General features: G+C 40.3%; 3 protein-coding genes and 1 long non-coding RNA gene across 4 annotated transcripts; 2 read left to right on the forward strand and 2 right to left on the reverse strand.

Annotated features, from left to right (window-relative positions):
• Positions 1–201: 201 nt before the first annotated feature.
• LOC105924941 (histone H2B 1/2) lies at positions 202–16,534 on the forward strand. Its single transcript, XM_036129606.1, has 2 exons — positions 202–751; positions 16,259–16,534. The coding sequence occupies exons 1-2, from the start codon at positions 653–655 to the stop codon at positions 16,532–16,534; spliced, it is 375 nt and encodes a 124-aa protein (XP_035985499.1). The 5' UTR covers positions 202–652.
• On the reverse strand, positions 3,445–8,220 carry LOC118558981 (G2/M phase-specific E3 ubiquitin-protein ligase-like). Its single transcript, XM_036129603.1, has 6 exons — positions 8,201–8,220; positions 7,782–8,092; positions 7,513–7,691; positions 7,263–7,435; positions 6,971–7,185; positions 3,445–4,045 (listed from the first exon to the last, which is right to left on the reverse strand). Exons 2-6 carry the CDS (start codon positions 8,044–8,046, stop codon positions 3,801–3,803), a joined length of 1,077 nt encoding a protein of 358 aa, XP_035985496.1. The 5' UTR covers positions 8,047–8,092; positions 8,201–8,220; the 3' UTR covers positions 3,445–3,800.
• LOC118558985 lies at positions 9,244–11,374 on the reverse strand. Its single transcript, XR_004928581.1, has 5 exons — positions 10,926–11,374; positions 9,736–9,858; positions 9,567–9,644; positions 9,440–9,487; positions 9,244–9,367 (listed from the first exon to the last, which is right to left on the reverse strand). It is a non-coding gene; the product is annotated as an uncharacterized LOC118558985 (long non-coding RNA).
• Positions 16,535–18,967: 2,433 nt separating the features above from the next.
• LOC118558980 (cingulin-like protein 1) lies at positions 18,968–21,058 on the forward strand. The gene is made up of 2 exons (XM_036129602.1): positions 18,968–19,594; positions 19,718–21,058. The coding sequence occupies exons 1-2, from the start codon at positions 19,138–19,140 to the stop codon at positions 20,989–20,991; spliced, it is 1,731 nt and encodes a 576-aa protein (XP_035985495.1). The 5' UTR covers positions 18,968–19,137; the 3' UTR covers positions 20,992–21,058.
• The last annotated feature ends 4,802 nt before the right edge of the window (positions 21,059–25,860 follow it).

The following is a 25,860-nucleotide window of genomic DNA, read 5'->3' on the forward strand; positions in this document are numbered from 1 at the left end:
TAAGAGGCAGATTTTTTTAACCTAATCTAGCTGTAGCTGTGAAGAAATATTAGCTAATATTTAACAGAATAACACTTTTAATAAAACACATTACGGAACTTTAAGGTTGACTCATACATGCATAAATCAATGACACTGGAAGTTTACCTCCTTTTCCACAGTTTAATCCCTGCAAGGTAAAATTGTCTCTTCATTTCTGACAGATTAAATTGTGTGAGAGAAAGTTGAGTGTTTTATCTCCAAGTTATGGAGAACGTGAGCAAAGTACATTGTAGTGACTAGTTGGCACATTCAGCACTGGGTGACACTGCGGACACCACATGTGTCTCAGACAAATGAGCAACTAAATCACGTGTGAAAGCAAACTTTGTTGCTGTGTCTGTCGCTGCAGTTTCATCTGCAACAATCTAACGTCTCCGTCGGTCAACAAAGCGCGCGCCGACATTTTCAAAGCCAAAGTCCGCCTTTTCCGCTCAGCGGCTCAGCCAATCAGAGGCAGGGGACGGCTCAGCCAATCAGAGGCAGGGGACGGCTCAGCCAATCAGAGGCAGGGGACGGCACAGTGACATTTATTCCACGCGGCGTGTATCACAGCTGTCTCCGCTGGCCAGCAGCTCGCTGCTCGCTCTTGTTTCACACACAGAGAGAGAAGATGCCTGAAGCGGCCAAGTCTGCGCCCAAGAAGGGCTCCAAGAAAGCCGTCACCAAGACGGCCGCCAAAGGAGGCAAGAAGAAGAGGAAGACCAGGAAGGAGTATGGCAAACCGTTTTAACATAAATTCGGTTTGGTCTGACTATCTGTAATTACATTCCAGATATCTTAAATTGCATTTTGACTAGACAAAACTACATTTTGACTATCCGAAATGGTAATTTAAGATATCTTTATTTACATTCTGACTAGGAAGAATAATAATTCAAGATATCTTCAATTACATTTTGACTAGTCAGAATTCCTTTCAAGATATCTCAAATTACGTCACCGGATTCGTCATTGAAAGCGTCACACATCCGTAATTGTAATTTAAGATATCTCGAACGTAATTATGACTAGTCAGAATTACGTTCGAGATATCTGAAATAAGACATTGCGTGTAAGCCCCTTATTGGCTGTAAGCTGTCCAAACAATTGCTTAAAGATTCAATGGCGCTGGCAGTTTTGGACAAAATTGTGAGAAAATGCCACAATATTGAAAGAGCTTTTCATTATGGGATGTGCGGAGAGCGCGAAAAACGTGTTATTGAAGAATGCCTAAGAAATTTGCAAAGAATTTCTGATTTACTTTCGGCGGACACTCACAACGCACTGAAAAACGGTTTAGAGGAGCTGAAAGTGCTACTATCGACCGATGTCCAAGCTGGAAATAATGAATATTCCGCAGCCCGGGCCAGTTCAGGTAATAACCAGATGTAGTTTTTATACTGTGGTAAAGCTATCTGCTTCTTCGGAAATTATGGTAAAGTCAGCTAGCTCTTGATTTTGACATGCTAGACGGCAAAAGGCATTACAGCACCCTCCTTTAGCTCCTCTGAAAATAAAAGCGCACCTCCGGTTCATGTCTGATTCACACTTTAAGTTGCTTTCCAGCGTCTATAAAAGTTTAAAGCTTTGTGTTTATGCATTTGCAACAGAAAAATATGTATATTAAAATAAATGTATACATTGTGTGAAATGCATAGTTTCACCCTTAGGAGACACAGGGACACCTCTAGACAGATATAGACAGACAGAGAAAAACAGATGCATAAAGTAAACATTACGCTGAGGCATTTGAATATGATTCTATTTTAGGTGGTCGAGGTAGACCAGCTATTCATATTACAAGAGATCAGATCGACTTTCTTTTGGCCCAAGGACACACAGTCAAGAGGATGGCAAACATCTTTGGATGCTCAACATCATTTCTTTATAAGAAGTCCAAGGCACTTGGTGTACCAATCAGGGGAAGGTTGGCTGCAGTGACTGATGAAGACCTTGAAACTAACATCAGACAACTTCAATCCCTGTATCCAAATTCTGGGACTGAGGTATGTAATCTAAATACAGTTTCTGAACAAGTAATATGTTTAACAGTGGTGGTGCAGGATATTAATTATTTTATTGTTAAATGTTAAGTGTTACAAATCATGATAAAAAAAATATTTATTTTATGACCAGATGTGAAATCTGAAACCTATAATTTGTAAAAGATTACTTTCATAATGTTAAATTTTGTGGTGGTTCGAAATAGTAAGACCACATGTCCTTCCTTGAACCAGATGATGCGAGGCTTGTTGCATGCACAAGGACTAGTGGTTCCACGGCGTAAGGTCCGTGACATGATGGCTCGAATCAACCCAATGGCAACTGCAAGGAGGTGGAGCAGTGCAGTGTCTCGACGTGTCTATCATGTGCCATATCCCAACAGTTTATGGCATATTGATGGCAACATGCGTCTCATAAGGTATCTGAAAATATCAAGGATGTTTTTCAGAGTAGATGTCCTAGAACTAAATTCACTATACACATTTCATTTGCATACATTACTGATACATTTTTTGTATTTCCATTTAGGTGGGGCTTTGTGGTCCATGGTGGCATCGATGGATGTTCTCGCTTAATTACTTACTTGAACTGTAGCACAGACAATCGCGCCTCAACAGTGCTATTTCATTTTCTCAAGGCAACAGGCCTCTATGGCTTACCTTCAAGAGTGAGGTCAGATCATGGTGGCGAGAATGTGCAAGTGGCACTGGTGATGAACCTCCTTCAGGGCATTGAACGTCGGAGTCATCTAACTGGGGAATCCATCCATAATCAGAGAATTGAGCGTCTTTGGAGGGATGTGTTTTTACATGTTCTGGAACCATTTTATAGCACGTTTTATAATCTTGAAGATTCAGCTCTCTTGGATCCTAGCAACGACGTGCACAAACTTTCTCTTCACACAGTTTTTCTTCCTGAGATTCAAAGCCGACTAGAGCAATTCAGAGAGGCATGGAACCACCATTCCTTGCGTACCGAAAACAATAAAACACCAACACAAATCTGGACTGAACGGATGTTGGCAAACATGGGAGCCAACAGCACAGCAACTAACAACGTGTTTGGTGAAAATTCCAACACACCAGAAACTCTTGAAGAACTTCTGCAACAGCATGGCCTTAGGCCACTACCAACTACTGATGCTGAAGAGGTTCCTAGTGTAGTTGTAGAACCACCCCAAACCAGGCTCAGTCAGCAGCCACCTCAATCAGTTAATCTTGCAGTCAATCATATTTCAGATCTGAAGGAGAAATACCAGGCCTGTTGTGCAGAAATTGCAAATGCTTTATTGATTTAAGTACATGTCACTATGTTTGAGGAGTGACAAACATCAAGAACATTTGATCAAATGCATTGTTCTAAAGATACAATTACTACAAATAAAACTCGGAATTGACTTGAGTACGTTTCCTTACAAATTTAATTATAAAATGTTAAGGTGTTTAAAGACATGACAAATTAAATATACATTCTGGAGAGGGAAAGAACAATAAAAAAATTCTACTTTGGAAAATGTTCATGTAGAAATAAATAGTATCTCCCAACCCCCATTTCAAATGCATCTTTTTGACCCTTGGAGCTTCTTTAGAATTTGATTTTGTTTTTAAAAACGTGTTAAATAAGACATCTATTCTTTGCAACAGCAACAAAAAAAAAATATTGTATTTACAGTTCAATATTTTCCAAGTTTGGCCATTACATTAACCATATTATAATTTGCTTTAAAACACTTAACTTTTCAAAACATTCCAACTCTTTTTTTAAAGAACTGCTGATTATGCAACACCAAAGGTAGGTGCCTGCAGCACCCCATCTGTCATGTACTTTGTGAAAGACTCATAGTCTGGGTGTACAGGAAGGCGGAGTACTATAAGGCAAGTATTTGCTTCTGGGAAGACTTTGTTAGCCTCATGGAGGAATTCAATTTGTGGACGATGGGGAAAGCCCAGTGGAGGTACCTTGGATGCTCCAGAAGCGAACTCCAGTATCATTTCAAGGGTAATGGGACTGCATTCTCCTTCTGAAAGACAAAATGTTGAAGGACACACAGTCAAGTTATAAGGACACTGTGTGTCAATAAGAAATGCATTGTCATTGGTGATGACAATGCATTTCTTGTTAGTAAATATAAATCAATAACTTAAACATTTTAAAGACGAACCATGACAAAGCATGATCATTGTAAATAGTATGTAAAAGTATGCATTTATGCAAAAAAATTACCCAATATATTTTCACTGCTAAAAGTCAGACAATTTAAAGTGGCTAATGTTATCCTGAGCTACCTCTATAGTTATGCTGCTATAGGCTTAGGCTGCTGGAGGACATCAGGGCCTATTTCTCGCTCTCTACTGAGTTCTAAAGTTCTCCAGTTTTGCATTGAAATGACTGTTGTCATTTCTGCTTTAACTTTCTGTTCTCTCTCTTTTTCTTTATAGTAGGTACACCTGGTCTGACGTTCTGTTAACTGTGACATCATCCAGAGAAGACGGCTCACCCGCTACTACCATCTAATGTAGAACAGATTACTAGATCAATGTGTGCTTCTGTGCTTTTTGTCAGATGACCGTTCATACTGAGCCCGGTTCTGCTGGAGGTTTTCCTTTCCGTTAATGGGGAGGTTTTCTTTCCGCTGACGCTCCAAGCTTGCTTAGTATGAGGGATTGCAGCAAAGCCATGGACAATGCAGACGACTCTCCCTGTGGCTCCAGTGTGCGATTTGCAAAAAAAAAAAGCAGGGGGGGGGGGGGGGATAATTTCAAATGTTTTATAAATGAACATAACGACAAGGTTATGTGGCCTGCATGCTGTCTGGCTGGAGACAGCATGCAACCTGTCCTGGGCGGGAGGGTGGAGAAATTGGCTGCTGCTGCTTCTTGTCTTGTGACGCTGCCTGCAAATATTCATCATCCACCAAAGTTCATCCTGTAACATTACCATGGCTGTTTGACCCTTTCTGTTGATTTTTCAGACCGAAATATGAAAAAATACTTTGTTGACGTTCATGCTGCCACACGTTCTCATTCATTACTTGGTTAGCTAGCAGCTGCTCTTTCAGGTAAATAGCTAGATCCAGTAGGTTAGACTATTGTTTTTAAACTTGCGCCATCTACTGTCTGGACTCGGAAGTGGGTATTAGTTTACTTTAATCCCTTTGAGCAGAAATAATACTCTTTAAAAACAGACAACAAAAATTCAAAAAATTCAATTAACGAACGTAAAGGACACAAGACATGTATTTATATTAGGGCTGTCAAACGATTAAAAATTTTAATTTGAATCGATTAATCACGTAATGTCGATAGTTAACTCGAGATTAATTGCAAATTAATTGCATGTTTTATCCTTTTATTTCTGAAAGTGTAATAGCCTGTTTGGGCATTTTAATGTGCAATTTTGCAATAAATGACACTAATAAAATACATGCTTGTACAAAAAATATTTTTATTTTGTTATTTTTCAAGCACTTTTGAGAATTGGAATGAAAACATCCTGGTGCCAAATGTTAAACTCTGGACTATAATGGCTAAATGACTAATTATGACGCCCTGATGTTTACACAATGTGTAAATAAATTTGTAAATAAATATCATGCCGATATATTTTTTTGCCTCTTAAACAAAGATAGACATGGTATTAGGCATTAATAAAAATTTTACATTTCAATAAAGTCATACGTTTTATTGTTCGTTTTTTCACACTCTGTCTCACACATCTAATTCTTAGCTTTCACACCAACAATAATATTTTTGCTTGCTGTTTATATCCATATTCATACAGTTTAAGCCTGGAAAAAGGTTTTAAATTTCCAGGTCATTCCAGTCTTACTGGGCAGGAGCTTAATACCCTGAATGAGACTGTTTAGTAACTCCAGGTCCTTCGTTTGGCAACGTGATTCAGCCTTAGTTTGTCAAATACAGAGAAAACTAATTAATAAGCATTAAAGTACGGTTTATGGGTTGGGTTTCTGCAATGTTATCAGCATGTTAAAAACTCATCTTCAGAACCAATGTGTGATAAAATGGTGATCTGCACCATGTAATCTACTTTCAGCAGTTATCACCGGTTATTGCACCGTAAACTGCAGAAAATACGTGCAGAGTTGCTCTGTCTGCCTTTACTACCGTCGGCTCCTATGGCGGAGGGATATTTCAGCTGAATACAAAGTGTGGGCAGTGCAGGCAGGTCTCTTAATAACCGCTGTTTCGTCACTTATTTTAGAGCCCAAATAAACGATTTCACTTTCAGAAACGTGACCAAAAAAAATGCAACCCGTGACTTATGAAATTTGCAAGCGCCTTTAGGAAAAAAACAAGCCCAAAGTCGCATGAAATGAACAGTCTGCGCAACAGTGAGCGCGAGTCTGTTTTGCTACAGCGGAGAGTGCGGCGGGGAAAAAAACATTAGGGAACGGTGTGTGTGTTTTGACGCGCGATTAACGATGACAAAAAATTTTTTTTGCCATTGTGGTCTTACGCGTTAAAACTGACAGCCCTAATTTATATACATTTTTAAATTCAGACCAGAGGAGGGGGGGGGGGATCATGTTTTATCCCCCAGGGATAAAACATGAATGACCAGAGGGGGGGACGTCACAAACAGAGGGGATGGGGGGGGTAAATCCCCCCCCATCCCCCGCTGCAAATCGCACCCAGTGTATCTCTACGCTTCTCCAGGAGTGAATGCTGCTTGTCTGGACTTTGATGCAATCAACTGGTTCCTTTATATAGGAAATTTTTGATCAATCTGTATAATCTGATTGATTTTGACTTTCCAGTAAGGAGACTTTTCTAGTAATTTAACTGCTTTTTGGTCCTGTCACTAGCCGTTTAAAAAGTCTGCCTCTATACTCAAACTATGATTACTTCTTTTTGGACAGTGGTAATGAATCAGTCACAAAATGTAATTGATACCGATTGTGCTTACAGTATCACAATAAATGTACCTTCAATATCCACCAACCAGTCTCTCCAGTAGCATATGGTTTGATTTTCTATCCTCCTTTTATTGCTGCCTTGCACAGAAAAACACACTTGGAAAAGTGTGTACAGGTCCCGTGCCAAGAGTGGTTTCTCCTCACAGACAAATAATTCATGAAAGACAGCAGGGTTTTTCTGAATTTCGTCTAGCACATTAAGAGTCTCCAAACCTTCCACAAACCTTTAAGAAATGAGAATACGGTCTTACTTTTAGAATACGCCAAGATTTCTAATAGAAAAAAATAGGATCTTGCTTACTGTTGCAATGCAGTGCACACTCTGCCATTTACAAAGAAGTCTGCAGCAGATTGCACAAGGGAGTCCCTCTCTTCCAGCGTAGTTACACGCCTTAATGCTCCAACAATGCTCAGGGTATCTGCAGCCAGCATGATGGCCTCGTTTGCTTCCACGACTGTGTTTGCATCCTGAATCTAAAAAGAAAAAAAATTATGTGAAACTGAATTTAATCTTATGATCAATATCCAAAATTCTTAAAATTGATACTTACTTTGATCAACTGCTGTCTGAATGAATGGTTAACAACTTCCTCAACCAGGGTAGGTTTAGACAATGTGCCACAAATGTGGTCATACAGCCTCTGAGAGAAGAAATGTGGTCCAATGCCTCCATGCACCAAACAGACTGATATCATTTTTCCGATACAGTTGTACATTTTTAACTCCAGCGCTAAAGAAAAAAAAATGTTATTTGACAATTTTCCATCCTTACCAATTGAGAGGAGGGAGGGGAGGGGGGGGAGGGAGAAAGAATACTGACCACTAGTGTCCAAAGCTAGATGGCGGTCATTGTCATGCCCCTCAAAGATATTCGATTGATGAATGGCCCTCATTAACAGTCTTAGATACTCTCGTGTGGGACCACCTTCATCAACTGCCCCTTCAGCGTTGTCCTCTTCATCCACAAAAACAACATCCAGTTTTGCTGCTGGATCAAAACGGCGTCTTCTGAAGGCATGCAGGCTACATTCTAAAATCCTGTCCCTGCACACATTTATTTGGTTGCTTGTAGGACAGAAAGTCATATCAACCTTGCTGTATAGTTTTGTTAATATAGTCTGAAGATCTGTTCTGTAAAAAGAAAATATATTTTATTGTGTATTGTTGGAGTAAACAATTGTTTGCAACTGTCAAAATTAATTACAAAAGACACTGCCAGAATATGCAGTTTTGACTCACTCATCCAAAGGCAACTCTGGTGGATGTTGAGGAGACTCAGGTGACTCTTCTTGGTCTTCCAGAAGAATTATAGGTTGCTCAGTTAATGGAGAAGCTGGTGCCTGGTCCTCAATGATAATCACCTGTGGAGTCAGGGTAGAGTGTGGGGAGAGGGGCAGCCTTGAGGTTGCAACCAAAGAAACTTCAGAAGACAGCAAAATGAGTTGTACTTGAGTGGAAGGCTGGGACACAGGTGCCCAGGAGGAGAACCAAGTTGATGTTTCTGAGGAGTTGGGCATGGTCGACAGCACTTGAGGAGATGTTGGGGCCAGTGGTGACTGGGCTGACAAAGATCTCAGTGCTTGGTCAGAAAGCGATGTCTGATGACTTAGGACAGAAGACAGTGACTGTTCCAGCACTTCTTTCGCCTGAACTGGACACCTTTCCTAAGCAAAATAAAACAAAAACCTAATCATGTCAATGTCAATTTTATTTATGTTTAAAGGTAGGTTGTTCCAAAGATTAGGAGTAGTGACAGCGAATGCTACTCCTATTCGCTGTCACTCAGTCTGGTCCAAGGAATATGTAAGAGCAATTTATTATTTGACCGAGGTGTTCTAGCACTGGAATGGTCGTGAAGAAGGTCTTGAAGATAAGCTGTAGCTAGGCCATGTAAAGTTTTAAAAACCAATGAAAGACTTGAAATTAATCCGATAACAATCTGGTAACCAATGCAGAGAAGATGATACTGGTCAGTGTTTCCCGCAGGAATTTGCTTAGGCGAGGCGGTGAGTTGTCGGCCGGAACAAGTTTTGCGCGGATGACTGGCGGAGGGGGGTGGGTGGGTGGGGAGTCGGCGGCGGGCGTGTGCATCGATGGCTCGAGTTTGACGAGGCGACCGCCTCGCCAAGATAGTGCTGCGGGAAACACTGCTGGTGTTATATGCTCTTGTTTCTGGGATTCAGTCAAAAGTATAGTTGCGGCATATTGAAACATTTTGGAGAAAAAAAAAACAAAAAAAAAACACAGACAACATTGTATGAGATTTGGACTTAACATTACCTGGATTGGGTCAGACACATTGAAAGTTCTCTTTGTGATAAATCCATTCGGATATTTGAACTTCAAAAGCAGCCCACTTGATGGTTCTTCATGTACCGCCAGTCGTTGCTGGCGTTCTTCAATTGCCTAAAACAAGAGCACTAAAGCCTTTTGGGAATCCATAAACAACTATCATCCAAAAAATTTAATAGTTCTTACTTTTATGCGTCTTTCCTCCCAGGCCTTGTAACACTGTCTTCTCCTTTCCTGGTAGAAAAAAAAATTGTGAGTAGCAACAACAACAACAGCAGCAACAACAAATGATGATAACAAAAAGGTAAGTCACTTTTTCTTGGTCTGCTAGCAAAGACTCTTCATACTCTTTGTCTTGCTGGGACCGCAGAGATTGCCAATCTAGAAGTGTCTATTGTGAATACAGCACAGAGATTGTTAAAGTCAACAACAGAAATAAGATCCAAAGCTAAAATGCATATATTGTTCTTGAAATTAATGACCTGCTCTTCCCCCAAATGTTGTCTGTTGGTACTCTCAGCCTCTGGAGAGATATTCTGTACTTCTGGTACAATTGAGGGTTCTGGAAACAAAGTCCTGGACATTGCTGAGGTTGAGTAGGTTTCCTAGACATGGCCAAGACATTTCAAATTATGGTGGAAGACTTTACTGTGGATATACCATACTAGGGCTGGGCGATAATTCAATAACAATATATATTGATCGATAGACGTGTGGCGCGATAGGAAAAAAAGGGTTGATAAAAGTTTGATAGAAAAAGTTTTCTTTCCTTCCTTTCAGCCTATCATATTAGTTGATACTACAGTCACTACTTCCTCTCGACCAATCGTAATCGCGGACCCAGGCACGCCGTCACAAAGCCCCGCCCTCTCAAACCACAACACAGAGCACGGGAATATGTCGCAGCAAGGATCGGCGGAGGAAACGGTCCCAAAACGGGGTTTTACTAGTTCGCCAGCCTGACAGAAATAAATCAGTGATTTGTAAAACTTGCAAGGAACCGATAAAAACAAAGTCTGGTAACGTAACCACCTTGTTTCATCACGTAAGCCGCTCAGCAGCCATGCGCAACACCGCAGACATGCTGCTGTTGTCTGCAGTTAAAAACCCTGGCTTCAAACAATTACTCGCCACTCTGCGAGGTATAAAGTCCGCGATATAAAGTTCTGGGACGCAAGTTTTTCTCTAACAGCGCTCCCTAAATTGTGCAACGAGTGCCGTGAATCAGTGCAAAATGAGCTGCAGTCTGCGTCCTTACACGCCACAACCTCGGACCTGCGTCAGCCTCTCAATTATGAAAGTAACTAGAGTACTATTCCCACCTAAATAGGCTATTTTATTTATTTATTTGGTATATTTATTTTGGTCTTTTTTTAATAATAAAGTCTTTATTTAATAACATAACTCAGGTCTCTTAAGTTATTTTTCTTAGAATTCCAACTTTTTTTAACCATAACAGAATTTTCAGAGTGTTCTTTATTAAAATGAAATCATTTAGCTATATCATAAATGTCCAGGCAGAGCAGCACATAAAATATGGTTTTAAATATTTTCAATAATTATCGATATCGATCAATATGCATTTTTTTTTAATCGATAAACTTTTTTTTCTACATCGTCCAGCCCTATACCATACAACATAAAACTATTTTTGTGTGCAAAACAATCATACCTGTGACACATCTGCTCGTGGTAGAATGTAGAGTCTGCTTTTGCCAACCTTTTCCTTCAGCTCCCTCACAGAATTCACTTGTAATTTTTTTACCTTTCGTCCTTTTCCAGCTCTTGCCAGTTCAAAGCCAACCAGATTTAGGCTGATTTGTGGGTAGCTTTGACACACAAAGTTGTTCAGTTCAGACAAGCTCCAATTCAGGTTAATTTTAGAGCTCCTGGTTTCTGTCCCCTCATGCACAGGGTTGCCTGAATAATCAATGGTGACAAAACAATGTTAAACACAATAACAAAGAACAACAATTAAGTTTAAACTGATCAGCCCGCTAGATGACTCTGGTGAAAGAGTCAAATTATCAGGAAGTGGTGAATTACAACCAAAATAGAGATGTTAAAAGCAAAAGTAACTCCTTCTGTCACATTATGCGGTTGTATGAAATAATGTATTATTTGAAAACATATGCTCACCTAATCCATGTCTCTTCAGTCTTTGTACATCCGAGGGAGAAGGGAGAACGTCAATATTAGGGCCAGGAAGCAAGAAAATATTTGTCTTCCATGTAGGGCTTGGCAGCCTCCCAACCGAGCCTGCAATGAACCCAACAGAATCACACCATTGATCCACCATAGATGCTAAATGATATTCTATAACATTGAGTGTGCTAACTGGGGTTGCCACCTTTCATAAGTTTCAATAAGGAACGCCCACCACAGCTTCTCATGTAGATTATGAAAATTGTGCAATTGTCAACATTGCCAAAGTGAACCACAGTATTTGTGTTGTGTGTTTTTTGGTAATGACGTAATCAAGAAAGCGGAAGATCAAACGTGCATCTACACAGCACAGCCACTGAGCTATATTATACACTAGAGTGCTACTAGCCCGCTGTTAGAATAAGTCGCTTTGAAGCCACCAGCCACCATATTGGTACTCCCTATTTTCCTCCAGTAACTAGGGAATATGTGCGCTACAGCATCGAATAACAAGGATTTTTTCATGTTTGGGGGGGGCTTAAAACTTTTAAAATGTCAAATGCCATATACTTTTATGTTATGTTCTAAAACTATCAAGTACTGAGAAAGTCATGTGCTGAAATATTTTGCATTTATATATATATATATACATACATACATAAATATATATACATACACACATATATATATACATATATACACACACACACACACATATATATATACATACACACACATATATATATATATACACATATATACATACACACACATATATATATACACATATATACATACACACACATATATATATACACATATACACACACACACACATATATATACATATACACACACACACACATACACATATACACACACACACACACACATATACATATACACACACACACATATACATATACACACACACACATATATATATACACACACAAATATTTCAGCACCTAATTTCCTAGTAGTTGTGGATGTTAATACATCACACAGCCAGAAATCTATAGTACACTAGTTACTTCTCAGGTTTCATAATTGAGAGGCTGACGCAGGTCCGAGGTTGTGGCGTGTAAGGACGCAGACTGCAGCTCATTTTGCACTGATTCACGGCACTCGTTGCACAATTTAGGGAGCGCTGTTAGAGAAAAACTTGCGTCCCGGAACTTTATATCGCGGACTTTATACCTCACAGAGTGGCGAGTAATTGTTTGAAGCCAGGTTTTTTTGTAACTGCAGACAACAGCAGCATGTCCGCGGTGTTGCGCGGGGCTGCATAGCTCGCGAGCGGTGTGAGCGGCTTACGTGATGAAACAAGGTGGTTACGTTACCAGACTTTGTTTTTACCGGTTCCTTGCAAGTTTTACAAATCACTGGTTTATTTCTGTCCGACTGGTGAACAAGTAAAACCCCGTTTTGGGACCGTTTCCCCCGCTGCTCCTTGCTGCGACATATTCACGTGCTCTGTGTTGTGGTTTGAGAGGGCGGCGCTTTGTGACCGCGTGCCTGGGTCCGCGATTACGATTGGTCGAGAGGAAGTAGTGACTGTAGCATCAACTAATGTGATAGGCTCAAAGGAAGGAAAACTTTTTCTATATCAACGTTTTATCGACCCTATTTTTTCCTATCGCGCCACACGTCTATCGATCGATATATATTGTTATTGAATTATCGCCCAGCCCTAGCAAGATGACGGCCAGTGACTTCAGTTTTTCGGCAAAATTAGCACTCCAGTGTATAATGGCAGATGTGCATAATCAAAAAATAACAGAAATACAATTATAGAGCATTCAGTGTTGTAAGAAAGCCCACACTGTTTCTGAATGAGTTAAGCTCTGTTCCGTTTTAAGTCTCTTTCCTTGTAAATTTGAAATGTCCCATGCTCCTGAATGCACCATAGCTTTCTGACGCTAGCGAAAGCATCTCACTGGTCTGTGAACGCGGTGCTGTGTTGATGCACGTCTGATCGTCCGCTTAAGACAAAGCTTTGCAGTTTCAAAACTCACGTCGGCTCTCACGGTTTATTGTGTGTGAATGACAAGAGACAACAACTAATAAATCAGCCATACCTCGGATAAAATCATTGGATTTAATGCTGTTCATAACACCCGTAATTTTGTAAATTACTCTGCGAAATAACCACAGTTTCTTCCCACAAGGGGTATATTAAAACGTTTTGGTATCACCATTTTAAGAACAAGTAACTGCGTTGGTCAAATTTGAATCCGTTGTTGTTTTCCTCCTTGATATTCAGTTGTACAGAGCGAGGCGCGCTCCCGCGACAGGGGATCTCAGCAGGCATACACTTTTCAGAAACTAAAATGCAAGTAAACGCAAAGGTTTTAGCAAGGGAACGCAAAAGTATTGCGAGTTAACGCAAAAAAATAATAAAAAAAATCCCCATGTCCCCTAGGCTCCGTACCGTAGTCAATGCGTGAGAGTTGTAGAATTTTATTATTCCACTAGCACAAAGCTAACGTAGCCTGAAAAGCTAGTTATATCAACTGACATCTGAACATCCACTTACCTTGAGTTCTCTGTACTTGACGTCGAAAAAGTCTTCTTGTTGCAGTGAATAAATTATCCGTATTTCTTAATTCATGTCGAGCACGAGTTGCAGCGCTGAATATTGTGTTAAAAACACGAGCATTTGAGCTGGACTGACCTGACATTGTGGACCACTGACTAGCACAATCAAGTAGCCTAAGGCTAGAATGCCGCCAAAATGCTACGTGACGTATATGTCAAGCCGTTTCGTAATTCAAGATATCCGTTACGTCATTTTGACTAGTCAGAATGTCAATTTAAGATATCTTAAATGGAAAAGCTGAATAATTCAAGATATCTCTAATTCATTTAGAGATATCTTAAAAGGAATTTTGACTAGTCAAAATTACAATTTAAGATATCTTGAATTGTAATTACGACTAGTCAAAATTACAATTCAAGATATCTTAAATGTAGTTTTTTATGGCAAGCCGTTTTAACATAAATTCGGTTTCGTCTGACTATCCGTAATTACATTCCAGATATCTTAAAATGCATTTTGACTAGACAAAACTACATTTTGACTATCCGGAATGGTAATTTAAGATATCTTTATTTACATTCTGACTAGGAAGAATAATAATTCAAGATATCTTCAATTACATTTTGACTAGTCAAAATTCCTTTCAAGATATCTCAAATTACGTCACCGGATTCGTCATTGAAAGCGTCACACATCCGTAGATGTAATTTAAGATATCTCGAACGTAATTACGACTAGTCAGAATTACAATTTAAGATATCTGAAATAAGACATTGCGTGTAAGCCCCTTATTGGCTGTAAGCTGCCCAAAGCTGCCTGAACATTCAATGGCGCTGGCTGTTTTCGACAAAATTGTAAGAAAATGCCACAATATAGAAAGAGCTTTTTAAGTATGGGATATGCAGAGAGGGCGAAAATAGTATACTTGAAGAATGCTTAAGAAATTTGCAAAGAATTTCGGATTTACTTGCTGCCGACGCACACAATGCACTGAAAAACGGCTAGCTGAAAGCGCTACTGTCGACTCATGTCCAAGCTGGAAATAAGGAATATTCCTCAGCCCGGACCAGTTCTGTTAATAACCAGATGCAGTTTTTATACTGTGGTAAAGCATCTGCCTCTTGGGAATTATGGTAAAGCCAGCTAGCTCTTGATTTTCACATGCGAGACGGCACAAAGCATTACAGCACCCTCCTTTAGCTTCTCTGAAAACAAAAGCGCACGCCTCCGGTTCCTGTGTGATGACATATGGCAAGCCGTTTCGTAATTCAAGATATCCGTTACGTCATTTTGACTAGTCAGAATGTCAATTTAAGATATCTTAAATGGAAAAGCTGAATAATTCAAGATATCTCTAATTCATTTAGAGATATCTTAAAAGGAATTTTGACTAGTCAAAATTACAATTTAAGATATCTTGAATTGTAATTACGACTAGTCAAAATTACAATTCAAGATATCTTAAATGTAGTTTTTACTAGTCAAAACTACATTTCGCCTATCCAAAAATACATTTAAGATATCTTGAATTATGGTGGCATTTGAGATATCTTTAATTAGAATTATGACTAGTCAAAACTTAATTTAAGATATCTTGAATTGTAATTTTGACTAGTCGTAATTTAATTGTAGATATCTGAAATGGGTATTTCAGATAGTCAGTAATTCATTCGAGATATCTTGAATTGACGTCTCCATACAACTCAATGGAAAATCTGATGTCATTTCGACTAGTCAGAATGTAATTAGAGATATCTCGAATAGGTATTTTGACTAGTCAAAATACAATTAGAGATATCTTAAATTGCTAAAACGTCTAGTCATAAAACAATTTGAGATATCTCGAACGTAAGGGCGGTAAAACCGAATTTATGTTAAAACGGCTTGCCATAGTTTTTACTAGTCAAAACTGCATTTCGCCTATCCAAAAATACATTTAAGATATCTTGAATTATGGTGGCATTTGAGATATCTTTAATTAGAATTATGACTAGTCAAAACTCAATTTGAGATATCTTGAATTGTAATTTTGACTAGTCGTAATTTAATTGTAGATATCTGAAATGGGTATTTCAGATAGTCAGTAATTCATTCGAGATATCTTGAATTGACGTCTCCATACAACTCAATGGAAAATCTGATGTCATTTCGACTAGTCAGAATGTAATTAGAGATATCTGGAATAGGTATTTTGACTAGTCAAAATACAATTAGAGATATCTTAAATTGCTAAATTGTCTAGTCATAAAACAATTTGAGACATCTCGAATGTAAGGGCGGTAAAACCGAATTTATGTTAAAACGGCTTGCCATAGAAGGAGAGCTACGCCATCTACGTCTACAAGGTGCTCAAGCAGGTGCACCCCGACACGGGCATCTCCTCCAAGGCCATGAGCATCATGAACTCCTTGGTCAACGACATCTTCCAGCGCATCGCCTCCGAGGCGTCTCGCCTGGCTCACTACAACAAGCGCTCCACCATCACCTCCAGGGAGATCCAGACGGCCGTGCGCCTCCTGCTGCCCGGTGAGCTGGCCAAGCACGCCGTGTCCGAGGGCACCAAGGCCGTCACCAGGTACACCAGCTCCAAGTAAACCACCTGAACCCACCCCCCCCCCCCCCCCCTGGTTTGCTCAAGAGCTTCCTTCCTTCTGTCAATATTGTCTTAAACTTTTTCAGGTTTTGTCTAAATCCTCAACAGGAATGACATGACATGGTGATGGTAAGTTTATAACTTTCATTTGAAGGAAGGCGTCATAACTGAAAGATCTGTTGAGCTGTCACATTTTAAAATTAAACACTATTCACCATCCTGTTTTAAGATGTATTTTTTTTTTTTATTTAAGTCTGATATAAAATGTGTAAAAAGCAGTTATCCTGATTTATAGATTTCCCCTGTAGTCCAGTCTCTCACTTGCACAACAAGACTGAAATCCACACCGGTAGAAATGGAGAAAATGATGAAACAGGCATGTTGAATGCTAGCTCATTTAGTTAATTTTAAATAAACATTCATGACTTCCACAGCACCATCACCCAGTCCCACTGGTGCTCTGTGAAAGAATTACCTCCAAGTGGAGCAGCTTTGGCCCTGGAGGAAGACGGTATCCCTTGTGTGTTAGGACTACAATTGCTACAGGCTACGGACTACAACTATGTTCACGTGACTCAATGATCACAGCAGATAGAAAATAACAGTAAAACAACAAAGCTTGTGTTCAAACGAGAAGTCTCACTATAAACTGTAGGTGTGTCTTTGGTCCCTTTTTGATTAAAACAAGCCTGTTCTATATTCACTGAAGTTACTCATTTGTCCAAAAAGTTACTGAAGTACATGTAACTGAGTAAATGTAACTAGTTACTACCCACCTCTGCATATGTTCACTTTCAAGAAGGGTTAGGAGGATTTAAAAAAAAAAAAAATCAGTAAAAACTGAATATGGAGTGGAAAGAATAGTCTCTTAAGGTTTTGAGGTCTTCTACTTTTATCGATGCATAACAGAATCCACCAGAGTAGAGTTCATATTTTCTGGTTTTAGACATCAGGGCTGTTGGAATATGTTTTTCTTAGGATTTAAACTGTTTTATTTTCAAGTCAAAGTGCAAATAAACAGAATATAACATTTACATTAACAATGTGTGTTGGCTGAAATGTTTAATATTGGTGGTAGGGGTGTGGCTATGGATGGGCCTAGCCACCCAGTTTACTGTTTCTAGGAGTGTCACTTAAAGTTATCACAAATAAATTATAATGAAATAAAATGAATCAAAATAAATCTGAATTTCCCAAACATGAAAACAGGAACATGAAAACAGCGAGCTTCATGTTCCGGCTCTCAGTAAACCGTCGGCACAGAGAAAGCCATTTGCCTTAGAGCTGAGGGACTGTAATAAGCTGAATGCAAGGAGATATTGGAAACATCACATTTGTTGGGAAAGCTCAGCATGTGAAGGTGGTGCTGGATATTGTCATGATGTGCGTCCAACAGGACTTTCCTCTTAGGGGGCACTGAGAAACAGGAGAGCGCTGAAATCTTTTCTGGGGTAGGAGAGCTGTGGGGCTGCTGCGTTACCTTTACGCTTTAATTCAGGTGCACTTACTCAATTTAGCCACACGGTAAAATCGGCGCGTACTTTAAGGGACATTTTTAAGGTCTTGTAACATTGGGAGCTTCAGCACAGACCCCTCATTCCTTTTCCTTCCTCTTTAAAAAGAAAACTTTACAGTCTGGTTTTATGCATTTCCCCCACAATGTTTATCCCTCACACACAGTGCAAAACTCAAAAGAATTGTTTCTGCTCCCCTCACCGCCTCAACCTGGTATTATTGAACATAAAGTATGCTGGAACCTGACAATCAGTTCCCCTATAGCCTAATGTTTGCTGATAGCCATCTAGGCTGGGTAGAAATGTGAAGCGCAGTGAAGCACAGAGCCTACACTTATAGAATATGGGGATGCGACCTAAAAGCAGTATTTCCTATATCAATATTTCTCTTCTCTCCTTCCCCTCAGCCTGTGTCTTCTCTATAGTGAACTTACAAACATGACACTTACAAATAAACTTACTTTCAACTATTATTATTGGCCCAACCATTTTTTATTAAGCCTGACCGAAAAGCAATTTCTGGCTATGTCACTGATTGATGTGTTAAAAGCTGTTTTCTGATTCTCTGACAGCAATATTTATTTATTTAACATCCACAGCCTGCCTTTAGCTGATGTGGGCGGGACTTATGTTGTTGCCAGGAAACATGACCTGACCCTCCGTTCTATGACATCATTGCTTCTGTAACTTTGTGACATCATCACCGCCTTTGACTTCATAGACTTCATCATATAATTCCATTCCATTAGAACCCTTGTAGTGAATGCATCTCTTGAGTCACTCTCTTGCGTGTTGAGAAAAACCCAGTTTTTCAAAGAGCGAAAAGAAATCAGTCCAGTCATCTCTTAAAGAAGCTTTGTGTTGAAAACCAACCAACAAGTGGTTTAACTACAGAGTCTGTCAGCAGACTTTTATCTGTGGAGAATAGCTGCCGTCGGAAAGAAACGCTGAAATTTATCAGCTCCTCCTTCAACGACAGCAAATCAGGTGAGTTAAGTTCTGCACACTTTAGAAGATTTTCCTCTTCTGAAGAGTGAGCCGAAAACGAACCTTTATTTACTTTCTAAACCAATCAGGTGGAAGCGCCAACATGTGGACCAGATCTAAAGCAGAGAATAGCAGGAAAGTTACATTTGGTCTGGTAACAGCAAAGACTCCTGGAAATCAGTCTTCTGCTGAGCTTGTCAAAGACCCTGACCAGCAGCAAAGCGCTCCAAGCGTTCCCGTCAGACGCTCTTGGAGTGAAGTTTGTGCTTCAAAGCCTGCGGTGACCCCCCCGCAGCCTGCCTCGGCCCCTGATCAGAGGCCAGCGTCTCCCCCAAAGCCTGGAGACGCAAGAAAACATCCAATTTTAAAGCTTCTTCAAAGGGAGACAGCCGTTGAAGAAAACACCAGAGCTGTTGTCATGATGTCAGAGGTGGAGTTTCATGCCGCCTTAGGCTCCAAAGACCAGAAGATCTCAGCTCTTCAACAAGAAAACGCTGCATTATCAGAAAACTTGAAGAGTCTCGCCTCTGAGCTTCGTAAAATGGAGGAAGTGCACCAACATGCCGCCGAGAAGGCTAGGCAGCTTGAGTCTGAGCTAACTACCGAAAGGAAAAAGGTCCAGGAAGCTGAGATCTCCTTTAGACAATTAGCTGCAGGAGTTAAAGCTGCACCGGTCCACCAACATGAGGACGACCGGGAGAAAAAGGCTTTAAGAGACGAAGTGATGAGGTTGACTCAGATTGTAGAAAAGCAGCAAACTGAGCATGAAGACGACGTTGCTGTTCTGTATGATGAGCGGATTAAGACAAACAAAGACCGTCGAGATGCCATCAGAAGGGCCGATCAGCTGAAAGTATCTCTGATCGCAGAAAAGAACAAAACAAGAGAGCTTGAGATCTGTTCGGCCAAGCAGATGGAGGAAATCTCTAAATTACAAGCTGCTCTGGTCAAAGTGGAGAGCAATTTGGAGGAACAAAGACGGCAGTGGGAGCAGGAAAAACTCCGTCTTCTGACCAATCACCAAGAAACATCTGAGGTGGAACAGCTTAAATATCAGCTGCAGGAGCAGACAGTTAAGCATGAAGATCAGGTTGCTGCTCTGTATAACCAGCTGATCAGGAAGAACAAGGAGAGTCAAGATGCCATCAAAAGGGCCGAACAGTTGAAGGAAGACCTGACTGAAGAGAAAAAGAGAGCAAAAGAGGCCGAGGACTGCTTAGCCCAGCAAAAAGAGGAGACATCTAACCTCCAGGCTGCTCTGGTCCTGATGGAGAGAACTTTGGAGGACCAGCGGCGGCAGTGGGAGCAGGAAAAATCCCATCTTCTGACCAAAGAACAAGAAAGAGATGAGCTGGAGCAGCTGGTGAAGCAGTTAGAGTCACAGAAAGCTGAGGCAGAACAGGAGATAGCTGCTCTGTGTTTGGAGCAGCAGAAAAACAACCAAAGTCATCAAGATGCTGCAAGAAAAGTCGTTCAACTGGAAATTGCTCTGGTTGCTGAGAAGATCAGAACAAAGGAGGCTGAGAGCTGCTTGGCTGAGCAAGTGAAGGAAAGCTGTGATATAAAGGCTGCTTTGGTCAAGATGGAGCAAGACGTGGAGAAGCAAAGACGGCTCTGGGCCCAGGAAAAGTCCAGTCTTCTGACAGAGCAGCAGAAAGCTGTTAGAAATGTGGAAGCAGCTAGGAAAGACGTTCTGGAGGTTCTGCATGATGAAAGGCAGGAGTGGCAAACAGAGAAGTCCTGCCTTCTAGAGATGGTTGCAACAACAAAGGAGCTTCTGACAGAGGCGGAGGTGAAGAGAAAAACTTCAACACTGAACCTGATAGAGAAACTGAAAAACCTGCAAAAGGAGATGGACAAATTACAAGAAAGCAAAGCCAAAAAGAAATCTTTCAGGAGAAAAATCACCAAGTTCTTTAAAATGTCTAAAAAGGCTCCATCTCAGTCTGAAAACTGATCACTGCTGAACCTCATGAAAGCTCCTCCTACCAAACCATCAACCTGACTAAAATACTTTCTAGCTTTCTAACTTTTAATCCCTTACCTTAACCCCCTTTTGAAAATGTCAACCATTGCAAAATGTCCAGCATTCCTCGGCCCAAAAGTTTCTTGTAAATGAAAAAGTTGTGGCTCCCTACCAGGGTAACTAGTTTTCCCCTGGTGAGTGGAGTGGGGCTGCACGGTGGAGCAGTTGTTAGCACTGCTGCCTCGCAGCAACAGATCTGGCTGCATGGAGTTTGGACGTTCTCTCCGTGCATGCGTGGGTTCTCTCCGGGTTCTCCCACTTCCTCCCACAGTCCATAAAATGTGCCTTTTAGGTTCATTGGTCTCTGTAAATTGATCACAGGAAGTGACCTTGTGCCTGCATGGTTGTTTATCCCCAGTCTGGTTGACTGGAGACCTGTCCAGGTTATTCCCCACCAACCTCTGACACTTTCTTTGTCTTTTCCATTTAGTCCTTCTATATTTATAAAAAAAAACAGACATAATAATCCAGCCACAGGAATTCAGTCTTTTGTGCTCCTTGTGTTGGTCCCAAGCCTAAATAAATGGAGAGGGTTATGTCAAGAAAAACATTCATCTGCCTGATGGATATCATAGCCCTTACAGCTTTTGGAAAGAAGCTGTTTCTGAGTCAATTAAGTTTTTGATTTATTGTTTCTGAAGTGTTTCTGATGGAAGTGGCTCAAACAGTGCATTGTCCAGGTAGCTGGGATATGTGGCAACATCTCTGGCCATTCTCTGGACCCATGCAGCATAAACCATGTCCAGATCTAGCAGACGGCATGCCACAATATACACGTGTATAGTTCTGTGTCATCAGCGTAAGCATGAGTAACACTGCGGTTTTAAATGCTAATTTATATGTATAATCTGACCCAATTTGTATAATATGATTGAATTTGACTTTGTAAAGTGCCTCGAGATGACATGTTATATGAATTGGCGCTATATAAATAAAATTGAATTGAAATTATAAAGTTGAACCATGATGATTAAAGTCTGATGTGGAGGGAAAGATGATATATGATTTAGAAAATTCTTCCAATTACAAACCTGAACATGTTATAGCTTTTTATTTAGCCCCCTTTACTCTAATACCCCTAAATAAAATCTATTGAAACCGTTTCTCCTTCAGAAGACCACAAACCACTAAATACACCTCTGTATAAGTGTAAACAGATGAATTACTTCTTTGTGTAAATGCAGCTGTCCTCTAAAGCCTCCAGTGTTTGTTAGAGAACAATGAAAAAATTGCAACAGGCAGGTCTGGAAGGAAGTTGTGGAAACTTTTAAAGCAGGTTTAGCTTCTAAAACAACGTCCAAAGCCTTGAAGATATCTCTGGGCACTGTTCAATTTATCATATGGAAATGGAAAGAGATTTCTCTGGTGTTTTGATGACTTTTTCATCAACTAAGAAAAATATGATGAAAAAAAGAATAGATAATTTTGTTGTCGCAACAAAGTGCCTCCCTGGCCACATCTCTTGCCTGATGGCAGCAGATGGAACAGCTCATGATTTGGGTTTTAATGATCATTTGCAATGTTTGTAGCTTTTCTGAGGGAAAGCAATGCAGTTCTTTCAGAGAGGACAGCCATAGATCCCAGGAACTCTTCATGATTCTGTTCTCTGTGCTGCTGCTCAAGCACACACAGAGGCAACACACATGATGTTCTCAACAGAGCAGCAACAGAAGGACATTTCTGAGGGATTTTACCTTTATTACAAATTCTCACAAAACAAACGTTGTTTGTTGGGGCTTTTTTAGCAGCTCTGTTGCGTCCACACTCTGGGTCTGGTCCTCTGAGATGTGGGTTAGAAGCCAGACGCCCTGTCAACGGTCACTTTAGATGTATAACTTCTTCTCCCTGAAGTCCACCACGAGTTCTTTGGTCTTGATTGTGATCAGGATCAGGTTGTTTGTTCATGAAACAGAACCAGAGTCCTCCATGCTAAAGATGAGCATAGTTCAGTGAATTTCCTCCACTCCACATTGGCTCACTGATGCCATTATGGATCTTGGTGCATCAATGTTGGAACAGGAAGGCGTCATCCTCAAACCTTTCCCACAAAGTCGGAAGCACAAAATTGCACCACATGTGTTGGTGTGGTGACATATTTGCTGTTCCTTTCCTGGAACTAAGCGCTCAAGGCCAACTCCTTTAAATCAACCCCAGACTGCCATCCCCTCTTCAGCAAACCTGACACCATGCAGTCACCCATCTGGCTTTCTCCTGGCAGCTGCCAAACCCACCCCTAGATGGCGCTGCTCAGCCATGGAAGCCCGTTTCATGAATCTCTCTGCATTGCTCCTGAGCTCATCTGAATACAAATAATACCCCAAAATGTTTAGATTGCAAACTTGTACTTCAGCGCTGTTTACTTCCATATATTATATAAAAATATTTGCAAAAAATCTTGTGTCCACTCTGTTATAGAATGAACAATTATTGGGTGGACCACTATATGCTAATGTTTGCATTTAATGAGCAGAGCTGGGCTTCAGTGGGAAAATCACACATATTTTGATATATGAGTACAAAAGATTAGTTGGCAAGTAAAAGTTGCTTTGCCTCTCTGCTATTTCACTCTTAACATTTAATTGATTGAGCTAAATAAAAAAGATGATCGTCACAAACACTGATGTGGTGAGTTATCTAACTGAATCTGAAGATCAAATGAACAGACTGCATCATTTTTTACTTTTGTCAATTTAACAAAATTTGCTACAGAATGTTTAAACTTTTTAGTCGGGTTTTGGCAGTTATCAACAGTTCATTGTTCATTTTTTTTCAGTAACGATCTTTCAAACTATTGACCTGAAAGCAAAGTAAAGGTTGTTAAAAGCAACCTGTCTGCTCATTCTGTACTTTGTACGCTCTGATGAAGGTCTTTCTGACCCACAGCTCACATTAAAAGTGAAATCTTGCACAGATCAAGTTTGTGGGAATCTTTGTTTGCTTCTGGACTATTTTTATTTTTTTTACTGAGACATATCCAGGTTGAGCAGTAGACCTGCTACAGCATAAACTATTGATGTGAACCATTTGGTTACGCACGTTACCTATTCAGGTCAAACAGGCCAGACTGCAGTGTTGGGTCTTTTTTGACAGCCTGATTGTTTCAGTTCCTGAAATGGTGTCAAATGTTCTTCATATTTTGTGTCTGTATTCAATCTGGGATTTTACCTTTGAAACTGTTGAAAAAAACAACTAAAATTGTGTTTATGTATTGCAGATGATAATGCTGCTTCTATTACATTAAATTATCCATTTTATGCCTGGGAGAGCAAATGAGTTTCCTTTTAAGCTGGCCAAAAAAAACATCAACTAAAACTGCAGTGACAACAGATTAAATGTTCCTTTGCAATAATAAACTTTAAGTAAATATAAATTAGAAGTTGCTAAAATGTACATCTAAACCTTTCCTTTTATCTGCTGAAATCATGAAGTGCTTCAGAAGTGAAGGGATGCTTAGTTTAAAGGAGGAGGATTTTAAATACATACATGAAATTAAGGAAATACTGAATAAAAGTCATCTGTTACAGTCATTTACATTTTTCAAGCACACAAGGGAAGCTAGAGTCTGTTTAAGTCTAACTCTGTAAAGACTAGTTCAATCAAATTTTTTCCAATTCAATGTTATTTATATAGCACCAATTCATGATACATGTCATCTCAAGGCTCTTTACAAAGTCAGATTCAATGAGATTATAGAGATTGGTGAAAACGTTTCCTGTCTAAGGAAACCCAGCAGGTTGCAGCGTTCACTGATGAAGAGCGTAGAGCCGCAGGGACAGTCATCTGCATTGTTGATGGCTTTGCAGCAATCCCTCATACTGGTTAATCTGTTCAGTTTAGACTGACAAAGTGTAGAAAAGACAAAAAATAATGTTTCCAAGCCCAATTCTGCTCTAGAAGCGAATTTCCATTCATGTCAGGAGTCCAGAGCAGAACCGCTGCCTCTGATCAGCTCTGTTAGGAAGTCTGGCAGCGCCATGAGGCTGGGAACTGGGAGAAAGGAGGAAGAAAAACAAAGAAAATGAGAAAGAAAGTCAGAAAGAATCACAACCAGTCCGAATGACTGTCAAAAAGGAGATGGAGAGTTCTCTGGGAGATATGATTGATATGTTCCAGAAACAGCTAAGAGTCTTCACAAGGCATCATTTCAACATTAAAACACAATACAACCACTACCGTGAGCTCAAGAAAAGTATGACATCTCATGAGTGTTTGATTCACATTGACTTTTCAGAAAACTATGCTTGCAAATTGTCAGCAGAGATTCAAGCCGTTCATTTTGCATCTTCTCAACAGCAGGCGACCCTGCACACAGGAATCCTTCATGTGGGTGGAGTGGACGAACATTTGTGCTTCACAACTATCTCAGCATCAAAAGAGAAAAGTCCACCTGCCATATGGACACACATGTCCCCTGTGTTAGATCATGTTAAAACACACTATCCATCAGTCAGTGTGGGTCATTTCTTTAGCGATGGACCTTGCACCCAGTATCGCCAGAAGGGTAACTTCTACATGTTTAGCACAGAGCTGTCTAAGCAGGGCTTTCAGAAGGGCACATGGAGCTTCTTTGAAGCAGGCCACGGGAAAGGTGCTCCAGACGGAGTGGGTGGGGTTTTAAAAAGAACGGCAGACAGACTGGTCAGTGAAGGGAAAGCCATTCTAAATGCCAAGCAACTGTATGACAGTCTGTTGAGTGTCCAGACCTCTATACAGCTGTTCTACATTGAGGAGGAAGCTGTGAACAAAGCTGTGCAGAAGATACCCAAACAACTCCCAGTGGTTCCTTCCACAATGCTCCTC

This window comes from Fundulus heteroclitus, unplaced genomic scaffold (assembly GCF_011125445.2).
Source record: "Fundulus heteroclitus isolate FHET01 unplaced genomic scaffold, MU-UCD_Fhet_4.1 scaffold_192, whole genome shotgun sequence".
In the NCBI taxonomy this organism is placed as follows: Eukaryota; Metazoa; Chordata; class Actinopteri; order Cyprinodontiformes; family Fundulidae; genus Fundulus; species Fundulus heteroclitus.